Source organism: Syngnathus acus, chromosome 10 (genome assembly GCF_901709675.1).
Source record: "Syngnathus acus chromosome 10, fSynAcu1.2, whole genome shotgun sequence".
NCBI classification, from domain to species: domain Eukaryota; kingdom Metazoa; phylum Chordata; class Actinopteri; order Syngnathiformes; family Syngnathidae; genus Syngnathus; species Syngnathus acus.
Window position 1 is genome coordinate 20,496,392 of NC_051095.1, and position 23,064 is coordinate 20,519,455.

The 23,064-nt window shown below is 39.0% G+C and overlaps 1 protein-coding gene across 3 annotated transcripts in view; it reads right to left on the reverse strand.

Moving 5' to 3' along the window:
* The window catches only part of aff2 (AF4/FMR2 family, member 2), a 121,118-nt gene extending 98,469 nt beyond the window's left edge, over positions 1-22,649 (reverse strand). For all 3 annotated transcript variants that reach the window (XM_037261003.1, XM_037261002.1, XM_037261001.1), the window contains exon 1: positions 22,422-22,649. In XM_037261003.1, the coding sequence (XP_037116898.1) occupies positions 22,422-22,474 (53 nt within the window). In that variant the 5' untranslated portion in view covers positions 22,475-22,649. The remainder of the gene's footprint in view (positions 1-22,421) is intronic.
* Between the last annotated feature and the right edge of the window lie 415 nt (positions 22,650-23,064).

Consider the following 23,064-nt stretch of genomic DNA (forward strand, 5'->3'; position numbering starts at 1 on the left):
AAACTGTGTAGGTCCTGGAGGAGAAACTCTGGATTTTTGTAATGGGCATGTTGGTGAAGGTAACAAGGGGATCATAAAAATGTGATGGCGAAATCTGGTATAAAGAAAATTAACTGAGTGACAGATGGAGGTGGACTTAGCCAGAAGGGTGGAAAAAGCTGTAATGAACATTTTCTTCCAGAAGAGGCTGGAACATCGGGTGACCTACAAGAGCAGAGGTAGAAGCACACATGTGGATTACATCTTGTCTGGACTTTAAGGGGGAGGTAGCTAGACAGCATAGGATGGTGATGTGTAAAATAACTCTTTTGGGTGGGTGGGGGTGAGGAAGACAAAGACAAAGCAGAGAAACATGTGGTGGAAGCTGAGAAAGGAGTGTCGTGTGGGTTTTCAGGAAGTGGTGAGACATTCTCTCCGTTGGCAGGAGCAGCCTCCAGAAGACTGGACATCTAAAGCCAAGATGATCTGAGAGACAGGCAAGAGAGTACTTGCAATGTCTTCTGGTAGGAAAGGGAAGAAGGAGACTTGGTGGTGGAACCAGAAAGTACAGGAAAAATTAGAGACACTGCACTGTTTGCTAGCCAACAGCTGGACATTTTTGGTGCATATACCATGCTCATATGCTAGTTCCAGATAAGCAAACAAGGTACCATCGATTGACTAATTTTAGAAGAGAATACTTTGCATTATTGTTCATTTAGAAAATCTCAAATGGGACATTTTTTATTATGGAAAATTGACCTTCTTTTGTACAAATAGTCATGTGCCTGGCCCAGCATCAAGTGTGAGTGAAACAAATTTATTTTGAAAGAATTTCACTGATGGCTTATTAAAGCACCTGGTTATTGTTTTAATATATAGGGAAGCATAATACCAGTATGTTTTCCTTTAAGATATCTAATTACTTCATGTTAACTGACCATAAGATTTAAATACCACATTTCAATTTCTAAATAAAACATTGAACAATGTGAATAACATGGGAAGCCTTCATAGCAATTAGCACCCACTAGTTATCAAAAACTAATTTTCTTACCTGGTGTAATATATATTTCATCCATAAATATGAAGTAAAAAAAAAAAAAATGGAGTGAACAGTTTAAACAAAGCCAGACACAGATATGTGGCTTAAGTCATGCAAACAAGAACTTGATGGATCCCATCAGATTACACATAAGTGTATGTTCTTATTCTTTGATGCTTTTTCTGTCTTTGCTGCATCTAAGAATTAGAGCTCGAGGAGAGGGCAGCCTATGTTTTCAAGGCCAGTTTTCCCCACATGGCAAAGCATCAAGGCCCCACACACAAACTCCTGCTCTCTACACTTGGGAAAGAATGATTTTCTTCAGCTGATTCATGCAGTCGTCTTGCTCTGGCAGAGTGAAAACGTCAGATGTGACCGGGAATAGGTTTTCAGCTGTCATCCCCTCGCAGGCCCAGGCTGTCTCGTGGTGATGTGGCGTTTACACTCTGACACACTCGCCTCCACAGTGAAATAACACTGCTAGCGTTTAGTCGGACTGAGGCAGCCGGTCAATACACCAGGCAGGCATTGGCCTCCCATTTGTGAGGAGGTTCGCAATGCATCAAGACGAAAAACAGCCAACCTTGCTCCAAGGATTAAAACCTCATTGCAGATATAGTTTTTTTGACTTAACTTTTTGAATGGAAAAAAGAAAAATAAACAAGGTCATAATGTGTTCATGGCGGAGGTTGGATTTGTTGCTGATTATCATGCCTTTTCGATTCCTTACAAATATGAACGAGTAGAAAACTATTAATATTTTATTGCTTTGACACTAAATATCCAGGTTTGCACCAAAAATACTGCAAATTATAAGAATTTGTGCACATGATTTTATAGTCTGAATAGGCAATGAATGTCTGTAAAGCTCCAGAATTTAAGGCAAGCTAAACAAAACAAGATTGATTCATTACAACACCAAGGACACAAGCTTAGTAAAAACAGCATAGCTCTGCCAAAGGTGAATGAGGAAATTATATTTATACTAGTCAGGCCAGACGACTTCTGTTCAATGACTTACTCGGAGAATGAGCATTTCATCTTGTGATTAAGTACACTATGTGGGACTGACTTTGAGGAGAAGAAAGGAGCATAGAAAACACAATGGAAAACATTCTGTTCAGTAAACATGTGGGAGATGTAAGTTGGGCTTTCTGTTTATCTTTAATGCTATTTACAGTAACATTAACAAGGTGACCTGGTTTTCTTTCCTTCTGAGGTTCAAGCCCCGAAGAGTTAGACTATTGTTTGTCTTGACAGTTATTATCCATTTTACTTTGTATTTACCTCCTGCTGTTTGGCAATTTTCCCTTGAGGACCAGGAGGTGTCTGTTACGCATCTAATGATGTGCAAATGACGTAACACTAATTTTATTCTGATTATTCTAATGACAGTGCTATAAATATTACGTTAGGTCAACGCAACTCTCTTAAATCTTTAGGCTGGAAAATTCACAAGAAGCTTCTGGTAGCTGCAAAATGCACCATATGTTAAATAAAAAGAGAAAACTACTTCATCCATCCATTCTCCACATTGCTGGATAATTTAGTCTTCAATTAATCTAACGCGCTTATTATATCTCTGTGTGTGTGTGTATCATTCTGTAAGGTGTCCTCATATAGTCTCTCGGTACTGTAGAATTGTTTTTTTTTTGCTACAGATGAGAGAAAAAGAGCAAAACCAGCTCTCAGTTAATCCAAACTAAGCATGACAACAGATCTAACAGCAAGCAATCTAAGTGCATTTGTTGCTGGCATTGATTGGCACAAACACACAATATTGCCATTCCTTGTTAGAGGGAATCAGTCGATGAGCAGCAAAGAGTTTGTCATTTCGTGAGGCTGAGTGTGACAAACCATCGATCACACAGCTTAATTATTTCGGGAGGCGATGAGAAACAAGAGTGAGGTAAAGACAAACAAAGATATTCTTTATTTGGATGAGAACTGAGATCAATTGGGAGAAACATCGGGCAACATCATAGAGAAGAAAACCATCTTTAAATGAACTCTGTGTGTACTGGATGCACTATCTGGATGGATGTACTGCATGCTTGCCTGCAACGACTATCTGGGCTCTATTTATACGCCCGGTGCAAGTCTAGCACAGAGTGCCTTCTAACTGTGTGCATGGGTGGAGTTTTCTATCTCTTGGTAGTTTTCATATAGGGCGCAGATAGAATGGGACGTCTGCGCCATTGTGGGGGTGAACACAGCAAGCTTGTTATCTGGCCAATAGAAACGGCTCCTCTCATTCCCTTTAAAGCAACACACCACTGAAAATTCACTGTCCTTCATTCGATTAGGCAGTGTGTATGAACTTTAACAGTGCAAATATCAATGGCATCTGATTCCCCCCAAAAAGACGATTAAGTATTAAAATAATCAAAACAATAATCAAAGCAAAGACATACCATACGCAGCCCTAGCTTGACCAGTTTTGAGCAGCTGACATTATGACATAGCGCATGCAATTACATTTCAGTGATCGTTTTTTACTTGTTTCCTGGTTTATTTTACGATTGAAATGCCGTGATAAAAAAGATGTTTGATGAATTTATTTCTAAAATAATACAGAGGGTTTGAGGTACGCTGTTGTCAGGATTTATGAACGAAATACGATGATATTCACCGCACTTGTCTGCAGAGTGCAGAGGTCTGCCTGCACCTTGTCCAAATTCACCAAAATCATGTTACACCAGATGCTCCACAAATACAGTAAACTGGACATGTTCTGGCACGAAAATCATGTTGCACCTGTTTTTACACAACTGTCCACAAAAATCGAGCCCTCTCCTAGATGTGCATATACGTACTGCATATAGTTGAAACGAGAAGGAAGAATATCTGCACGTTGCTCAAAATGCATCAAGTCAAGACAGGTGAAAAATGTCCTTGTGGGGGAAAAAAAAAAGGCGCTGATGAATCACACTTCAGTCATCTGTCATCATTAGAGGGTCCGAGGCAAAGTTAATGAAAGTAGAAAACAGCCGACCATCAGATACACAAGACAGCACCTCAGGATCGATATATACTGTGTACACACAACGCGTGAGGTTAAAGATGCACAGACACACATAATCCAAGTGTGCAGTCACACTCACACACACAGACACACACACACATACACACACTTAGCATATTGATCGAGCCCTCTGTTTGCCATTTTCTGAGCAAGCTTGATGTGAAGTCTTACAGGTTACAGCCAATCCTCCCCAAACCACAGTCATCCATCTGCTGCTTAATGAGGCACAACTAAGATTTGTTTTTTGTTTACTTACTTAGCTGCAGAGCAACAAGGATTACACTTATCAAGCACATGCATCCCCTACAGCAGAGGTCCCCAACCATCGCGCCGCGGACCGGTAATTCAGGTCAAGACGCTCGTCCCGGTCACGTAACACAGTGGTCCCCAACCTTTTTTCGCGGACCGGCCTTTATATAAATAAATAATACATGTATATAAATAAATAATACATTTATAATAAATATATAAATACGATAAAATAAAATGATACAACTGGCATAAAAACAAGTATAAACGACATAAAAATAAAAGTCACCATTACGTTGAATTAGTGGGCGCACTGAGCTTGTTTCTCAGAAACGAGCTGGTCCCATCTAGGCGTAATCGGAGACAATGACACCCGAAGTGGTTAACGTTTGTCTTTTAATACAGGATGCTTGGTCTCCATGTGCCGAAGCAGTTTTGAAGGCTTCATTGCCTCGTTAGCTAGCCTGTCGCCACATATTATGCAGAGTGGGCTTGGCGCATCAGAGTCACCTGTGGCGATAAATCCATATTTTAAGTAGGACTCCAGAAATCTTCTTTTAAATGCAGCTTTTGCTTTCTTAGAAGTTGTAGCCTCTTCTTCTTCCGTCTCCTCTTTGGGCTTTTTTCCCTTTCTGAAGAAGCTTCCCAAACATCTCTGTTTCTTGCTCATATTTGCTTGCTTCTCGGGCTCGACTGAGGTGACATGTCACGTGACCGAGACGAGTGTCTTGACCTGAACCGACGGATGTAATTGGGAGAGAATTGGCAATTATTTTTTATATTTTTCAAAATAAATTCTTACTCATTTTTGCTAGCTTTGCGGGCTCGACTGGGGAAACGTCAAGTGACCGGGACGAGCGTCTTGACCTGAATTAATTGATCGTCGATAAAAAAATTTTTTTTTGTTTTTCGGTGCGGCTTGGCGGCCGGATACCAAGTGACCCACGGACCAGTACCGGTCCACGGACCGGGGGTTGGGGACCCCTGACGTAACATGTTTCCCCAGTCGAGCCCGGAAAGCTACGGAGCAGATACTTAATAGTGATTTTTATTTTTATGCGGTTTTCATTATAAATGTATTATTTATGTATATATTTATATAATGGCCGGTCCGTGAAAATATTGTCTGACATGTAACCGGTCCGTGGCGCAAAAAAGGTTGGGAACCGCTACACTTTATCTTACACCAACAACAAGGGGAAAAAAATACTGTCCATCTGTTGTCTTAACTCCACAAATAAAAGAGCTCACCATCCTCACCCTTGCATCCTGATCATAAGCACGGTTCTGTTTGTTGAGATTTCCACTGACATCGAACACGAATATTTTTCCAAATGTTTTATTTAGTCTATACTGCCTGAAGTCTTTCAGAATGCATTTGCTTTGTATTTGTACTTTTTTGTACCTACACCTGATTGAAAAGTAGCCTTAACAAGGTCGTGCATAAAATTTGCATGGGCCTACTGTGGTTTACACGGAATGCTAATGCGCTGCATAATAAGAGAATAAAAAATAAAAAAATTACTGTATACTCAGTTTAACTATTTAAGTGTGAATTTAAAGCCTTTGTTAATAAAATAAGGGTAGATTACAGAGGTCCTTAGTACTTTTTCACGTTATATTGTGCGTGTGTGTGCGTGCGTATACAGTATGACTGGACAGACACGTGTGGTTGACAAAGATTTTTTTTTCAGTGAGTGATGTGAATGGGCAGTCACATTTTTCATGGCTTTGAATAGACTAACCATTTGGGACCCTATTTTTGTGCCCATTCTCACTGTTTATTTGCACTTTGCCATTTTCAAAGAGTCGTTGTGTGATTGAACACAGCTGACTCCTCTTCATTCTCTTGAAATTCAGTGCAAAAGAGGCATCATGGTGAACAATAATACAACAATAAATATATTGTTAAAGAACTATTTCTCTGAAAATGTCATGAAACAGCATTAATATCTATGTCAGAAATGTCAGCAATGACAGTCGTGGTACATATTTTATCTTGGTCTTGGTGTCTAGTGATCATTTCCATGTGGATATGGTTCCAGAGATTTTTAATGAGCCAGTTGATGTCTTTCCCTTATGTGAAACATTCAAAGTGGAAATTGTTTTGAAGTGTACAGCGCAATAGTAAGAGGGAGGAAGCACAGAGAGTGGGAATTTTCTCTATTGTAAAAATTCTCCGTTGTTACATAACTTTGCTTCAAATAAATTGTCCATGAAAAATTCTGTATTTAGTAAATTCCTTTGGTATTTTTTACTTTACTTTAGGTCTTTTATTATAAAATGATTACGACATCTTTATAGCTTTAACCTTACAAATTGTGATTGTATCCTGGTCGATCGGTGAGTGTTTAATTTAATTTGATAAATTTAAAATTCTTTGATTCATAATCTAACATAAAAAAGAAGCTTTCCATGGACGCAAATTGATTTAAATTGAAACTCAGATCATGACGTTGACCACAGTAAAGCCCTGCACAGACACGCTGACACCTAATGTGAAGGCAAAGAAAGGCAGCCACGATTTAAAAAGAGAATGGCAAGTCAAATTTTCAGAAAGCATATGGAATGCTAAAAAAAAGGCAGAGGATGTGAAGCATCAGAGTAGCAAATTAATTGCTTGATTACAAACTGGACTCATTCTTGGAAAATAGTTTCTCCATGTCAAAAATAAGACAAATCACATGACATTTTTAATGTGTGATAATCAGCATTTGTAACGTTGATGGGCTTACCGAGGATGTAGCAATGGCAACAATTGGCTCATTTTCAGCTCGATTGGCTGTGACTGATCGATGAATCTCATATTACTATTGTGTGCTCGTCCTATTTACTCAATATCGGATCAAATTCAATAGGGGCTTTTGGGATAGATGCGGCTAGTGAGACTGGATATGGCTTGTAATGTAGTGCAAATGTGAAAAGAAGATAATAAAATGCACATTCACACATACTTATTCCCATCTGATGAACATAAACTCTGCCGCTGCACATAAGCGGTCAGCTTTGGCTCAGACAGATTGTCAATTTACTGCCACAAATATTTACGTTACAAAATTAGTAGTAATGCTGTGGCTTGGCTGCATAATTGCTAAGAGTCACATGCATCAATTTAAACTCAAAATCAAATCTTAAGTAATTGCGCTCGATCAGTATTGGGACACAATGAAAGTAAAACAGAAGTAAGTTGTAAATGCAGCTAGGAAATAAAGCTGTATAGCCAATAAATTAATCAAACTATTACGAGATCAGATGGATTACGTTATGAAGTAACGTTACAAGAATAGAATAATTCAAGCCGTTTATAATAGGATATACTGTAGTTGTATTAGACAAGTAGTGTGCTTGAAAAAATACTGGATGATTTCATGGCACTATGATAGTTTAACAAATTCAAATGCTACATATATAAGCATTTAATGAGTCTTTAGGGACTTCGGCCCCCGGGTATCAGCAAGTCTCAGGGAATCTTTAAAGTTATGTTGAAAGAACCCCGGCAACGGAATTTTGTGAATTTTCCTCTTGTTGGATTTGTGAGGACATCCACCAGTTTGGTTTGTAGCAAATGTTTAATAATTATACCTGCTGATTGCACGGCTCGACTCTTTAGGGGGGGCTCTGCATTAATACTGTGTGGGAATTTTGACATGCTCTCCTATAATTGTAATAGTATTTTCATATTACGTACCAAATTTTTGTCGCCAATGAAACTTTGATGACGCAATCCTAAAACTTTTTTGTAATTCGTTAAACCCTAACATTCTACTTCATCATTAGATTGAAAATGTTGGACAGTGTTTGAGAGAGCACAGAGAGAAAAAAGAACAGAGCAAAACCCAAGACAAAACAACAGTATACAGTACAAACATTTGTCAGGTAAAAAAAGTTTTAAGTTTATATTCATTTACGTTCAGTGAAATGCAGAAAGTCACGTTTTTTGAGGGAAAATTTATTTTTTATATAAGATAAAAAAAAAGGCTTTATTTATTTTAATAAATCGTCATCATTACCATTAAAATGCACTTTTAATAAGTATTGGCAAAGCTAGTTGTCATTTTTATGTTTTTATGTCGGGTTGTCGACGGCTGCTGAAACTAACTTGCAATCTAGTTTTTAAAGCAAGTAATGAGTAAAGTAACAATGTTACTTTCTCATGGTAACTGTAGAAACACTGGTTGCTATAAGTTTTTCTTTGACCAATGAATGTCAAAGTGAAACGTTTAAATCGTCAAGTAGACATGGTTAGTTATTTTCTCTCATGTCAATGCATGTTTGTATCTCTACTGAGGTTAAATTTGTGAAACTCAGAGGTCAACTCCAATAAAGACTAGGATGGGAAAACGTGGACGGAAAGAAAAAGGGTGAAGCAACTAGAGTTGAACCATTAGTGTTTCCTTTCACTTTCACAGTCGATTGCCTCTTTTTACACGGTTGATAGAAAATATTCATGAGCGCATAAATATGAGCGCTTAAGAGAGAATAATAGCACAGCACAACAATCATAAATATGCCAATAGAATAAGGGGCAATAACATTATATTTCATTTAAAATTTGCTTATGTTTTTCAACCTTTTTATCATGGTCACGGATTATATTTAATTCACAAACCAGTCCGACCAATATATAATTATATAAACGAAAGGTACATATCATGGAAATTTTAAGTTTCAATGGTTGTATACAAATAGTTAGGTGTCTTGAGTGGCTGCCCAAAGTTGTACAAGCAGAATGAAGACGTCACAAGTTAGTTTAGCTGCAGAGTTTGCGTAGATTAGCTGACAGCGTTACCAGCATCAAATTCTAATATTAACGTTTATAATAATGTTAGGTTGTCACTTGTTGATGTGGGAGCGGGGCGTATTTGTTTGGTGATATCATGCAGCACACCGTTAGTTGACAAGAGTATTTTCTGATGATGATGGGAGCTGCTGCATTTCATCATTAGCACATTGATGATGCAATAACATTTATGAACTATTTTACACTGTGACAAAAAAATATATACAAATGCATCATATACCTTCTAAGAAATGCTGTTCATGATGCTTTATATATTTGTTCACAAATTGTGTTTCTGTTCAAGGCACTACAGGAGGATGTTAATACAATATCATGCTGTATTCATTTGGGACTTTCCAAAATATTAATATTTCTGTTAAACCCACAATCCCAAACCATTTAACAACTAATCCCTTTAGCTCTTCCTTCTCTGCATAGCCCACAGGACACACACATACGCACACACACACACTCGCGTGCACAAATACACACTGGTCTTCAGGGATGCGGGTTCGCACCTTCAAGGGAGTAAAAAAGATTTCATTTGATCCTTTCTAGACATACATTTTGAAACAAATAAAGCAAAAAAAATGTAAACAACAATGTCTGATGTTGCAACACAAAATATAATGTAAAACAAACACCAAAGCTTGCCCAAATACAAGTATTGGTTCGGTTCATTTTCTCTTCCAACTTTGTTTTACGCTGTCAGGGATCATCTGTCAATCAATCAAGCAGTCTCTGTGTTACGCTAGCAAAGAGCATCTGTCAATCAAACAATGCGCATCATTTAATTAGATTCTCATCTCTGTAGAGTTTGACTTTTCGAGGCTTAAGCGTGTTTCTTTTTCCATGTAAACTAATTAGACCCTTCCTCTTGTCTTTAGTTTGAATTATTGGAAATCATTAAGTCCCTCAGGTCAGTGTGCATTCCCCAGAGAAAATATCTAGCGGTGAATAACAAAGTTTTAATAAGGTCCTTGCAATAGAAAAAGTTTGGAGTGCAATAAAGTGCAGTCCAGAATTTAAATGTTGGATTTTAGAATGGCAACATCTTGGCAGTGTGTAGGACACTGTGATCCATTGTCAGAAATGTGACTCTGGTGTTTGTTAGAAGCATCATTAGGAGAATTTTGACCAATGTCTTGAGGGCTCTTATGTTAACCGTGTGAAACAATTAGTGTCAAATATCACCCCCATCCCCTGCAGCCCTCTCCTCTCAGACTCTCCGTCTTTCTCCGACTCTTTCTAGCCGGTGTAAATAATGTAATTTGTCACAGACAGGCCTCCGTGTAGGAGATGACCTTTGGAAACCTCACAGTAAATTGGCTCCATCTCGAAAAGCTACGTCATTAGCCTCTCGCCATCTCTGTGTCACTGCCGCTTTTCTTTTGCTGTCTTGCCGCATTCACATTCACTTTTATTATTTTGGTTTAATTTGAAGCGCGCTGTTTAATCCGTGCAGTCTTGTGGGGCTCTCGAGCTCCCTGTGTGTTTCTTCTAAAGTGGTGGAGTCAAACAGTACAGTAGGAGACTTTTGTATTTGTGAGTGTGAGTGACCTGCTTTTTGATTGGATTTGTTTGACGGCACACTCACAACTCTCGTGTTCTGAGTTCATTTTGTATCCAGCGTCTTGTACGTTTGCCAGTTTTTCAGCAATAGAGGCTTTGCAGCTGACGTCATCAAGCTACCCACATTAGCTTGGCGGCCATCTTGGCGGTCAACTTTTCAGTGCCGGTCAACGACTCACACACGCTTTCTTGTTATATCTGCTGTGCTGTTGGATGTAGCAATAGACGAGGCGATAAACCAAATCTTAGCTTCTATAGATTTCCGGCGAACATGAAAAAACGTGATAAATGGATCGCGGATATTCGTCGTGAACGATGGAAACCTACGATTTACACAAGGATATGCAATGAGGACTTCATATCAGGTATGTAAACAAACTATTCACCCCTGATTTGTTTCACAAAATGTGAAATAATACAATATGGGATGATACAAATATGATTGTTGAAAATGCTGGGTGCATTTTTAGAAAGGCAGCAAGAGCAGCAAGGCAGGGAATGGGATGATTTCTTCAGTTCACCCCCCCGTTTTTATTTTGTGTTTATTTTTTCATGATGCTTGAAAACGTTATCAATGTAAATATTGAATTATATTTATTGGTTAAGTTTTCAAGCCAATCAGATGTGGCATCATGCAAAAATAAACAAATAATAAAAATGGTAGCAACTTGAACAGACAGGTACAGTATCTGAATGATTTCACTCTATTCAGTTTTTTAATATGTCAAGTTATGAAATGCCATTACAAAACAAATCGACGAGGTAATTATAAATATCTGGATATGAGCGTTCAGGCAGGTCGGCTGTTGCAAAATGCTCGGGCGATTTTAGCATGCTTCTCGGTAAAAGGTACGGATCCGTTGTGCCAACAAGGTTCAACTTCTCTCTGTGACGTTTCTTGGAGTCTTCATCCAAATGCCTAACTTCGTTGGATAGCAAATCAGCCATAATTCGGAAGAAATCGGTGAAAACGTAGCGCAGAAATCAGACAATCCATACAAACACGTAGGAACGAGCTGACTAGTTGACCGCCAAGATGGCGGCATAACACAAAATCACGTGATAAAACCACGTGACTGCAAAGCCTCTATAACTTTAAATGTGATCTTCAATAGCCAAATTTTGGAAATCGTAACAGTTTTTGTCCATGGGCAAACATTACGAGTGGGTTGGCCACCCTAAATAGTGGGAGCACCTCCGACAGAACAGGCACACTGTTATTTCCTCATCCAATGAGTCCTTATCAAGGCTCATAATGAGGAGATTGAATTAGAAGGGCCTCACGGTCAGAATACTAATCGCAACTCTGTGTGTCCACTTTGTTAGGATTGCAAAGCACAAACAGTCGTAAACCAGCCTAAAAAAGCAAATCTGAACGCTAAATATTATTATGCTGCCTCTAAAAATACCTGGATAATATTTGGATGGAAATCAATGAATATTACATTAGGGATTTCCCGTTTTAGTTGCATTCTCATTTTACAACAATTACAGTTTAAAAGACCAATTTGAAAGACTATCAAAGATGAATTACCAGAATTTCCAAAATATCCGCAACATTCTGGTTTTGTACAGGATTTGGGCTAAATTCAGGTCTAAGTCCTCTGCCCAATACTATCATTTTGATTAGTTGATCTAAATTCTACATATCACAACTGTATTTTTATCTCTTACACACAATTATACTCATTTTCTGGTTTAACAATCATGCTACATTTGTAGGAAATTGATCAAGAAGTCTGTACTTTTTATTCATATGGTGACAGGAAGCATCTAACATTCCGCCCTCCCTGAAAAATGTCATAAATTTTGTGTATGACAAAGTGTATGACAAAGACACATATGGATGATCTTACTTTTGAAAAGCAACCACTTTGTTTCAGAGACTAAAGCAGAAGTGAAGCAAATAATTACAGACTACAGTTATTCAATTCAAGTCACAATGTGTATTTCCAATTTAATTTCAACACTCAATTATTTGCAACAAATGATTTACAAACCATATAAATACTTTGCAAAATATATAAATATGCTCTATTAGGTTGATGCCACAAAAGAAATTGTGTTTATAAGCAATGATCTGATTAGATTAGGGAGGTAGGTAGGTAGGTAGGTAGGTAGGTAGGTAGGTAGGTAGGTAGGTAGGTAGGTAGGTAGGTAGGTAGGTAGGTAGGTAGGTAGGTAGGTAGGTAGGTAGGTAGGTAGGTAGGTAGGTAGGTAGGAGGAAATTCAGTTTTCCAGCAGCATTCATACCGCAGAGTGGGTATATAAAAGACTTAATCTTAAAGAATGAACTTATCAGAAGATTGCTTATAAACAGAATTTGATCATTTTTAATTCACCCACGTGTTTATGGCAAAGTCACAAGTGCAGCATGAGCCTTCGTCTGTAATTTAAGATAAGCCATTAGGAGGGTATTTTCTTTAATATTGTGCTCATTGTGTGTTTTGTCCATAGGAGCTTCTTACTTGGTCCTTACTCTTTGTGGCATGTGAATGTGGGTCAAATTATGAGCTCTCCCAATGGCACTTTGTGTCTACCCCAAAGCTATCAAAATGGTGGAGCAGTAATTACACACTAAAATAGAACTAGCTGTGAAAAACAATGACTCCAAAAGTTATGATGTTCGTACTATGTGTTGTTTGCCACAAATACAAGACCTCAAGTCCCGTCAGTTAAAAACGCAAATACATTTTTTTTACATCAACAAATATATGTCTGTCTGGACAAATGATTTAAACAGGTCCTTATCCTTTGTTCATCAGAGTGTTCCACATCATTAGTTGGGATCATTTTAAAGGTAACTCACTAAGCCACTGTGCAGTCTCACGATGAGTTATGGTGAATTATTCATTCATTGTCTAAACGTCTTATCCTGTTCACGGCTGCAGAGAGCTGGAGGCTGTCCCAGGTGACTCTGGGTGAAAGGCAGACTACACTGTGGACTGATCACCAGTAAGTCGCAGGGCACATATAGACAGACAGCCAATAATGCCGCCCATTCAGACCATCACTCGACCAGCAGTCAGGCAAAGGTACTAATTTGCTGTTATGGTGAATAAGATGATTTTTTTTCTCTATTTATTTGAAAGAACATTGGAATACAATAAAATCCAATTGTGCTGGTATTTTAGCAAACTATAAATACATGATTACTGGAGTCACTTGATTTATTTTAATTACAGTCAATAACCTGCATTGTTCTTTCCTTAACTGTTACTTACTGATCATAATCATTCTGAGAATGCATTATGTTTATGTCACAACAGTTGAAGAGTAAATGTTCCAAATAGAAAAATGAAGCAGTTTAAATGGTAACACACCAAAAGCTACAGGTCTACAGATCTACTTTGCCTATCGCTGTGCTTTGACGCTATTGTGCAACTAACAGTGTGTGAACTCCTTCAGGGAGACACGCTTGTTCTCAGAACATGAGACACAAAACATGATGGTCTTTCCTGCTGAGGTGTAAATGATGACGATGACGACATTGCACACTGCTAATTAAGACGACATTGCACACTGCTAATTGAAGTCAATTTTGGCCAATACTGTGCCAAATACTTCTATTTTGAATCACTCGTTGTTAGGCCACTATTATTACTTGTTGTTTTAGTTATGCTGCACTATTGTAATTTTTTTGTGGTTTAATTTAGCTAAATGGTTGAATGAATGAAATTACGAACAAAGGAACGAAAAAAAAAAAAAAACGAACGAACAATAAAATAAATATTGCAACACCTTTTTCAAATTCTGACATTTCCCCTTCTATTTAGTCTTATGCACCACTCTAGTAGTTTTGTGGAACTGTTGTTTTTTTTTGGGGGGGGGGGGGTAATCCTGCTAAGTGTATGACATGCCTACTGTTTGTTGTTTTACAATATTAAACGTAGATGAATGGAGTTGATTTATGAGGTCTGTTTTTGAGACAGGAAAAATGTTGCATTGTTATTGTGGTTGAAGCTTTGCCTAGTATTTTCCAAATGGTGCAGTAACAACTGTATTTGTCATGTGGCCAGAATGGAATTAAGATGACCTAAAGGCAGACAATAGCAGGCCATAATGGAGAACAGGCATAGGCAGAGACATTTTGGGGACAGGAAATCTGTGTGTGCAGGTGCTATGCGAGCGCCGATAGTACAGCGCTTTTCATTGGTCAAGAGAAATAGTGCCGTCTTCTCAGTAATTCTGATTGGGTGGGCCAGGCAATTAATTCATGAAAATGAAATGCAATATTGGAAAATAATATACATGGATCCTGTCCTGTATTCATACAACAAAGTGTTTCTTGAAAACAATACAGGGACTCTTTCAGATATAAAACGGTCAAAATTAACATACTACATCCAAATAAATGCCTTCAAAATTATAAATGATGTGACATTTCTGTTGGCATCACGAGTTCACGGTTCATCCATATCAGCACTTTTTTTCATTGCAATTATGCTCGCATCCCGGCATTAACATTCAGTTCAAATTTGCCTTGTGCCAGTAAAGAGGCCCTCAGAGATGGCAACATGCTGAGAAAGGCTCTAATTATGTGTCCATACACTTCCTTTATCCTTGAGATCTGATTCCTGTATTAATCAGGCAGGTGAGTTGTGCTCTATGTGGACAAAAGTCCTCTAAAGTGAACAATCAGTTGTTTTTCTGGCGGTAGCATTGTGGCAGATTTGGAGTTTGAAGTGTAAGAAAGTGCGAGGAAGCCTTACTTTAACCCCATTGAACACGTGTGGGATGAACCTGGGCATAGCTTGTGAGCCTCTCACTCAAATTTAGCGACGATTTTGACTTCATGAATGGACTCCAATCCCCCAAATTTGGAAGAAAAACATTTGTAAAGAATGGATGCTTGGTAGCATAAAGTTGGAATTGTCAGCCATAATTTCTGCAAATATCATGTGTGCATATAGTCTTTTTGTCCACAGGGGTGTATTCATAAAACGATGTGGTTTTCAGATTTTCGTCCCAGATGGACTCCAGGTGATGCGAGGCCATATGTATGAGACCAATTTTTTTTCCTTCCTAAAAGAACTTTCTTGTGGTCTTGTCCTGGGATCCTTGGCAGTTACGGGATGAGGCACAGCTTCCTTTCACAGCCTCTGAGTCGCTGTAGATGTTAGTGTGAAGTAGCATCAAGTGGAGCTGTTTTGGCAAATGGAGAGTGATCACGAAGCGGGGGTGCAGATTTCAATGTGATGAATGATTTGAAGCTTGCACGTGTGACTGTGCTGATTGAGAGCTCGGGAGTGTCGAAAGGCAGATTGAATGTAGGAATGCGAGACTGAACACTGAATACATGCATTCTAAATGAACTCCGTGTTGAAGTAGTATAGCTTTATCGCTTCACTTTTAGGGCTGTAGACAGTAAAATATGTTTTTTGACTCTCACTAATAAATGTGCAAAAGATGAGGCAAATAATTCAATCAAGCAATAATAATAACAGTAATCAGGGTGTTTTCATGCAGATACTGTGCACGTTTAGGCTGTGAAATGCCCAGCTGGGAATTCATAGCGAGTTGACATGACATCAATTCTCTAATTACCTACTTCTTTTGCACAGACCATCCCAATCAGCATCAATTAACATCCTCTGCCACCTCCCCCCGATTCCCGTGCTAAAATTAGCCAGATACTTAATGTCAGCAGCAGGTTACATAAAATGGAAGTCCTCTCGCAATCATACAAAGCTTTCGGATCCCATTGCAAGACAATGAAACAAGGAGTGAGATGAGGGGAGGGGAGCACGAACAACAAAGTTATACTGACTTCTTTCCACAGAAATCAAGTAATTGGGAAACAATTGTAAAACAATTTCTCATCTCAGTCTTTCCTTTTAATACTGAACGAGGTAAAAGGCATTACTCAAGGCTAGGCTCAGTAAGAAGCAGCTCAACTTACAATCATCACATCAAAATAATGAACACTGAACAATGTCTATATTTATTCTAAATTGAACCAGTTTGTGAATTATAATCCTATGCAGTCGTAAATGCTGACCTGTACTAATGTACACATGATGGAACTTTTATGCTGAACTCCATTGGTTCCATCATGCTGGTCAACTGATTTACTGCGCGGTGCAATTTTATTTTTCACTTATAAAATTTGACTTAACTGGTCAGAAAAATGGTTTACTCATAAGTAATCTGTCTATATGCCCATCTGTCTATTAAAGCAGTTTATAGTCTGACAGAGCAACTAGCAAAATATAGCGGTAATGTTATAGACGTTTTGTGACAATTTTGTGTGGTGAGATTTTCCGAGCTTAAAAAATGTGCCTCGGCTCAATAAAGGTTGGGGAATAATTGATCCAAAGACTTTCACTGTAATTGATGAAAACATGAATCAACATTTAATAGAGTTGACCATTCCGGCTGCTTTTATACTCACCTCTTGGTGATGAAAAGCTTCACATAGGGTGGTTGTAAGTCTTGCTCAGTGTAGGCTCTAGGCACTGTGTGACATATGGCCACTGGAGTACTGTAAGTGGCTCCGTTTTGAGTCATGGATGGAAAAACACAAAAGTGGACTGAAATGGGCCATGTACCCAAACAGAAGAGGGTTTTGGTGAAATGTCAAAATGAATATCTAATGAAAGACATATTTGTTGCCTCTGGAGATGTCTTCATTTTAGTTTGAACTGTATAATGTCGCATGCTAAAGCGCTAGTTGCACAAAGGCTGTTGATGCCTTTTTTAAATGACTTGTGCTTTTGATAACTGATATTTTTGTGTTTGAAATTGCCCCATTGAAAATGTCTCTGGACAATTAAATACGGTTTGCTGCTATGGGGCATATTATCTCGTTTGCGCTTGAGTCAATTTCTTACACATCCTTCTTGCGGACTTTCAAGTTGTGGCACCAAAGAGGCAGTAGACGTGATTACCGGCATGTGTAAGACTCATCTACAGGCTACTTTGATGGAGCGTGTAATTTTGCTTTCACTTTTTAATAAATCCAATACGATTATTTTAATCAGAATACAGTGCTCATAATGGTGCTCATTGATAGTTGACAAGGCTGCCAAGAAACACACTGCGCACATTTGTATTTCCCTGACTTCCATCATTTTCGCATCATTAATGTGGGAGCTGCAGCTCTGGTAAATATCTTCTTTAACCCCGGACACTTCTAATGTGTCAAGAGCGTAAACAGCTAAGCGAGTGTCTGTAATCAATTAGAGGTACATTACAGGCGATTATATGCCTGCATTGTTTGTGTTTATATGCGTGCATTGTGCATACCACATTAGCAGGTAATGTCAGTCATTGTGGTAATGTAGTGCTCTGTCAACCTGATCAGTCCATGAATTACTGCCGCCATCAATAAAGGGCAATAGCAACATTCATAAATTGTATTTTTTCCCCCAGTAAAATAAAAATAAATAACTTCAACTTGAACAGATCATGGGGAGATGCATTCAGTTTATTGGACAGCAACAATATGCTTCCATCATTCAGTCTTCAGCCTTGACTGGCAAAAAGTTAATTGCATCAATGGAAACATGAAACCGGGGCACTTTTGTAATGACCGATTCAAATTAACTGTTTAAAACTGGCTCGTGCTTCCAATTGAACTGATGTGATTTGTGTTTCATTCAGGTGAGTGGTTGCAAAATGCGGATACTAAACTTGACGCTTCAGGTGACAAAACCACCATGGCTGTTGTGACAGCAGCATCAGGTAAAACAAAGAATAGCTATCATCATCCTCTTTGTGCTGTTTTTTTTTTTTTGCCCCATGATCAAACACATTACTGCCTATGGCCGGGCTGTTTTGATGAACATCCTTATCATCTGAACCTTTAATGCTTTGTAACGCTTACCATCCCATCTCAGGAGAGCGTTTTGTCTCGCACAGCAGACAAGCATCAAATAGTTCTGATGTGTTTTACTCACGTTTGTTGATTCATACTCCGAATGCTTTGATGCAACAATTAGGTGTGAAATCTTGTAAGTCTTCTGTTGGTGTTAAAGGCACTTACTTTCATTTAAATGTCTGTTCTTAATAGGCAAAAGTGAGAGACAGTTTACACATTTACCAATGAAGTCCACCAGTCTTACAGGGGTGTCAAACTCTTTTTTTTCGCGGGCCCCATTGTAGTCATAGCTTCTTTCGGAGGGCCATTATGACTGTCAACCCAAATAAATGTATGAGCACCTCATATTATATACAGTAAAAGCTGCAAAACAAACTGACAAATAACTCGTTTTCAAATCAGACCAGTAAAAACTGGTCAAATATTTAAAAAAAAAAGATATTATTAAAAGTGAAGACAATTTGCAATTCTAGTAATGACACGAATTTGATGCACAATTTGTCTTCGCCGGCCACATAAAATGATGTGGCGGGCCGTATCTGGCCCCCGGGCCTTGAGTTTGAAACATGTGATATACAATGTAAAACAAGGCAAACAAATTACAGTGGTACTTCAACCTATCATTGCTTATATGTTGTTGTTTTTTTGTGGTGGGGGGGCTGGAAGGGATTAATGACATCCCCATTCATTTCAACAGGTAACATTAATTAATGATACACAAGTTTGAGTTTCAAGCATAGTCATGATTTATACTCATAAGTCAAGGCAGAACTGTATTGGTATAAAGCAGTGCCACTCTATATCCATGCAAACTACCACTTTTAACTTCCAACGTTTCAGTCCACTTCCATTGGGGCAACCCCATTCCGCAGCTGGAGGTGTATTGAAAAAAATAAGCTTTGTGGCTAAATCACCTGTGTGCAGTATGTAAACACCAGCTAGTGTTAGATTTTCAATTGACTTAACTGGTGAAATAAAGCTTCATAAATACACTGTTTTAAAGAGACTTGTACTATGCTTTGAATTTCATTTCCTGCTCTTCTCTGGCAAGGACATTTCAATGGAGCACCATGCAGAAACGGTGATTCATGACTGTGATCTGTCCATACTGTCATGTCACACGGTGCACAAGCAATAGTGCGCTTGTGATTGACACACTTTAACCCACACGTTAACACCCGAGCGGGGTTCATTATTCAGACCGCTCATTTGTGCACATTTCCATATTCTCTTTCCAAGAATAAAGCCGTTGTCTGTGCCAGCCCCGTTTTCCATCAGGAGCTGCTGTCAGCCACTGTGTGATGGACTGGTGGCAGAGCGAGGGCAACATGTAGACACCCTGAGCTTGTTGTTCAGCCCTGAGCTGCTCCGCTCCAGCAGTGGGGGGTTAAGTACCTTGCTCCAGGGCCTTCCATGGCACTATGTGTATGCATGTCATTTTACCCTGCTGAGATTTTCCAGCTATAGAACACACCGCCAAAACAGCAGCACTGTTGCCAAGTTATTGTGGCCCCGGCCCCCGCTGTAACACATGGCTGACCTGAGATGTGCTGATTTAGAATATGATGCGCCTTCCACTAAGCTCTTGACTAACCGATAAAAAGACAGTGAAATGTCAAATATCAAAAACTACAGCCAAGCCACTATTTTTTGAGCTTGCCCAATTTTGGATGTCATTGTTAACCGTTTCCTTATGTCTTTTGCTATATTCGTGTGCAAACAGAGAGCCGAAACTAAAAGATATTGATTTGGAGCAAGTGAGAGCCTATATTAAAGCCCTTGAACCTGATGTTGAATGTTTGAAGTTTGCCCCAAAAATATTTTCTATTTAGGGACTGGGAAATATTCCTTAACACATTTTACGGGCATTCAGATCACATACAAATCCAGCTGAGTGATATTCTTTAATTTTTTTTGTTTTTATTTCATTTCTTAGCGTTTGCTGAGCATGCATACACTTAAATCACTGCCTAGATTTGGTCTTGCCACGCTAAACTGCTTTTTGGGTTTTTTCTTGTCCAACAACAACCAAGACCGGTTGTTGTCTAGTAATACTGTCCTAGCTGGAGCCTATACAAGTTTTGATCACACTAAATTATTCGTTCTACAGTCTACAAAAAACACGGAGAAATCATGTCAGACAATGTGCTATTGCATCACGTGTAATACATTATCTATTAATTAATGTAAGCAAAATTTCAGAGGAAAAAAAACAGTAAATTTAAATTGCTTGTTTGTTGATATGATCAGATTTTTTGTTTCCTCAAACACTCTAGGATTTATGACCATGAACACAAAAGGCACAACGTTTAGTAGCTTCGCACAACAAATTAGTCCACGACAAATGATCCAATTCAATAGCTGTATCAAAAATTCTATTTTTTGCCTTTTGTAAAAAATAATCATTTACTATGTATGGTGAGTAAAATAATAATAATAATAATGATAATAATAATCGTAATGTTATAAAAAATAATTATAATATTTAATATAACATTATATATATATATACACATATATATACATATATATATATACATATATATATACATATATATATATATACATATATATATATATATATATATATATATATACATATATATATATATATATATATATATACATATATATATATATATACATATATATATACATATATATATATATATATATACATACATACATATATATATACATACATACATATATACATACATATATATACATATATATATATATATATATATATATATATATATATATATATATAGGCGCCTCGGTGGAGCACTGGGTAGCACGTCTGCCTCACAGTTAGGAGGGTGCGGGTTCGATTCCACCTCCGGCCCTCCCCGTGTGGAGTTTGCATGTTCTCCCCGGGCCCGCGTGGGTGAGTGCGAGTGCGAATGGTCGTTTGTCTCTGTGTGCCCTGCGATTGTCTGGCAACCGGTTCAGGGTGTCCCCCGCCTACTGCCCGATGACGGCTGGGATAGGCTCCAGCACTCCCGGGTGAGTGCGAGTGCGAATGGTCGTTTGTCTCTGTGTGCCCTGCGATTGTCTGGCAACCGGTTCAGGGTGTCCCCCGCCTACTGCCCGATGACGGCTGGGATAGGCTCCAGCACTCCCGGGTGAGTGCGAGTGCGAATGGTCGTTTGTCTCTGTGTGCCCTGCGATTGTCTGGCAACCGGTTCAGGGTGTCCCCCGCCTACTGCCCGATGACGGCTGGGATAGGCTCCAGCACTCCCGCGACCCCCGTGGGGACAAAGCGGTTCAGAAAATGGATGGATATATATATATTTATTTATTTATTTATTCTTTGATACACTTGATACATGTGTTGTCCGATGAGAGTATAGCGTAATATTCTCACACTGCAAATATTCACGTGCTGATAAATCTGAAATCTTTGCATTATAGTTGCAATTACTTCTTGAGCATAATGAATTATTTCCAACCCCGCTGTACAACTCGCTGGACGCTCAAGGCTGCAGCATGCATATACTCAGACCACAAATGATGCCCATTCATCCTTCCATTGCAACTTGACTGTTTCGGTCCGCCTGCATGAATGTACACCCAGACGCGCTTCCAACTCTGTCAACAGTGTGATGCCACAGCAAGCACACACTGTGGAACTTCTTGCTACCTGTTAACAATCCGTGCGCGTGATTGTGTTATTAGTATGTGGCTGTGCTGGCCATAATGTCAGCATATCCAACATTCCATTATTGCACAATAAGACTCCAAAAGCCGGTGTTGCACGCGTGTTGGAACGCATGCAATTGTATCAGTGACACAAAGGAAGAGACTAAGCTAAGCGGAGCCCACTTTTGGCTTCATCTCCATCATTCGTAAAATTGCAAGTCTTACATTGAGGCGCTTTCGTGTTCAAATTTAAATCCAAAGGCATACAGACAGGGGGGGGGGGGGGGGAGACGATATAACTCACCATGGTTGTTCAAGCTCCCAGTCTCGGAAAAAGTCCAGTTCGAAAAGATCCATGACAGGCTCCTGCTGGCTTTGTGAGGCTGATCAGAATCCAATGCTGGTGCTACGTGGTTCTACATGGGCAAGTGACACACGCGGTGTACGCGTGTGTGCGTGAGACACAGCCAGCGAGAGAGGGAGTGAGAAGGAGAGTAGACCCAAGCGACTGCCTCTGCCAGGAATCTGCTACGTGGTCGAGGCAAGCTGACAGCAAGGCAGAGGAGGGAGGGAGGGAGGGAGGGGAGGCGAGACGCGCGCGCGTGCTCGCGCACACACGCGAGCCCGCACGCATACAAGACTGACTCAAACTGCAAAAAAAAGACAACAAAAACGTCTTCTTTTTAAAGACTCATGAACAAAAGGTTTAATGAAAAACAATTAAATTGTTGTACCTTTATCTGGACGCACTGTTAGTAACTGTGAAGATTACACCCTAATACCCTGATGAGTCACCTCATATTTACACACATTCATAAAAGGTGATTTTTTTTGGGTAGAAAGTCACCACGTTGGGAGAAAAAGTAAATGAAGCTTTCAGATTCAAAGTAGTGACACTAAGTATAAAAGCCTATCGAGTGAAATGAGAAGATGCTTTGTTCGTCCTG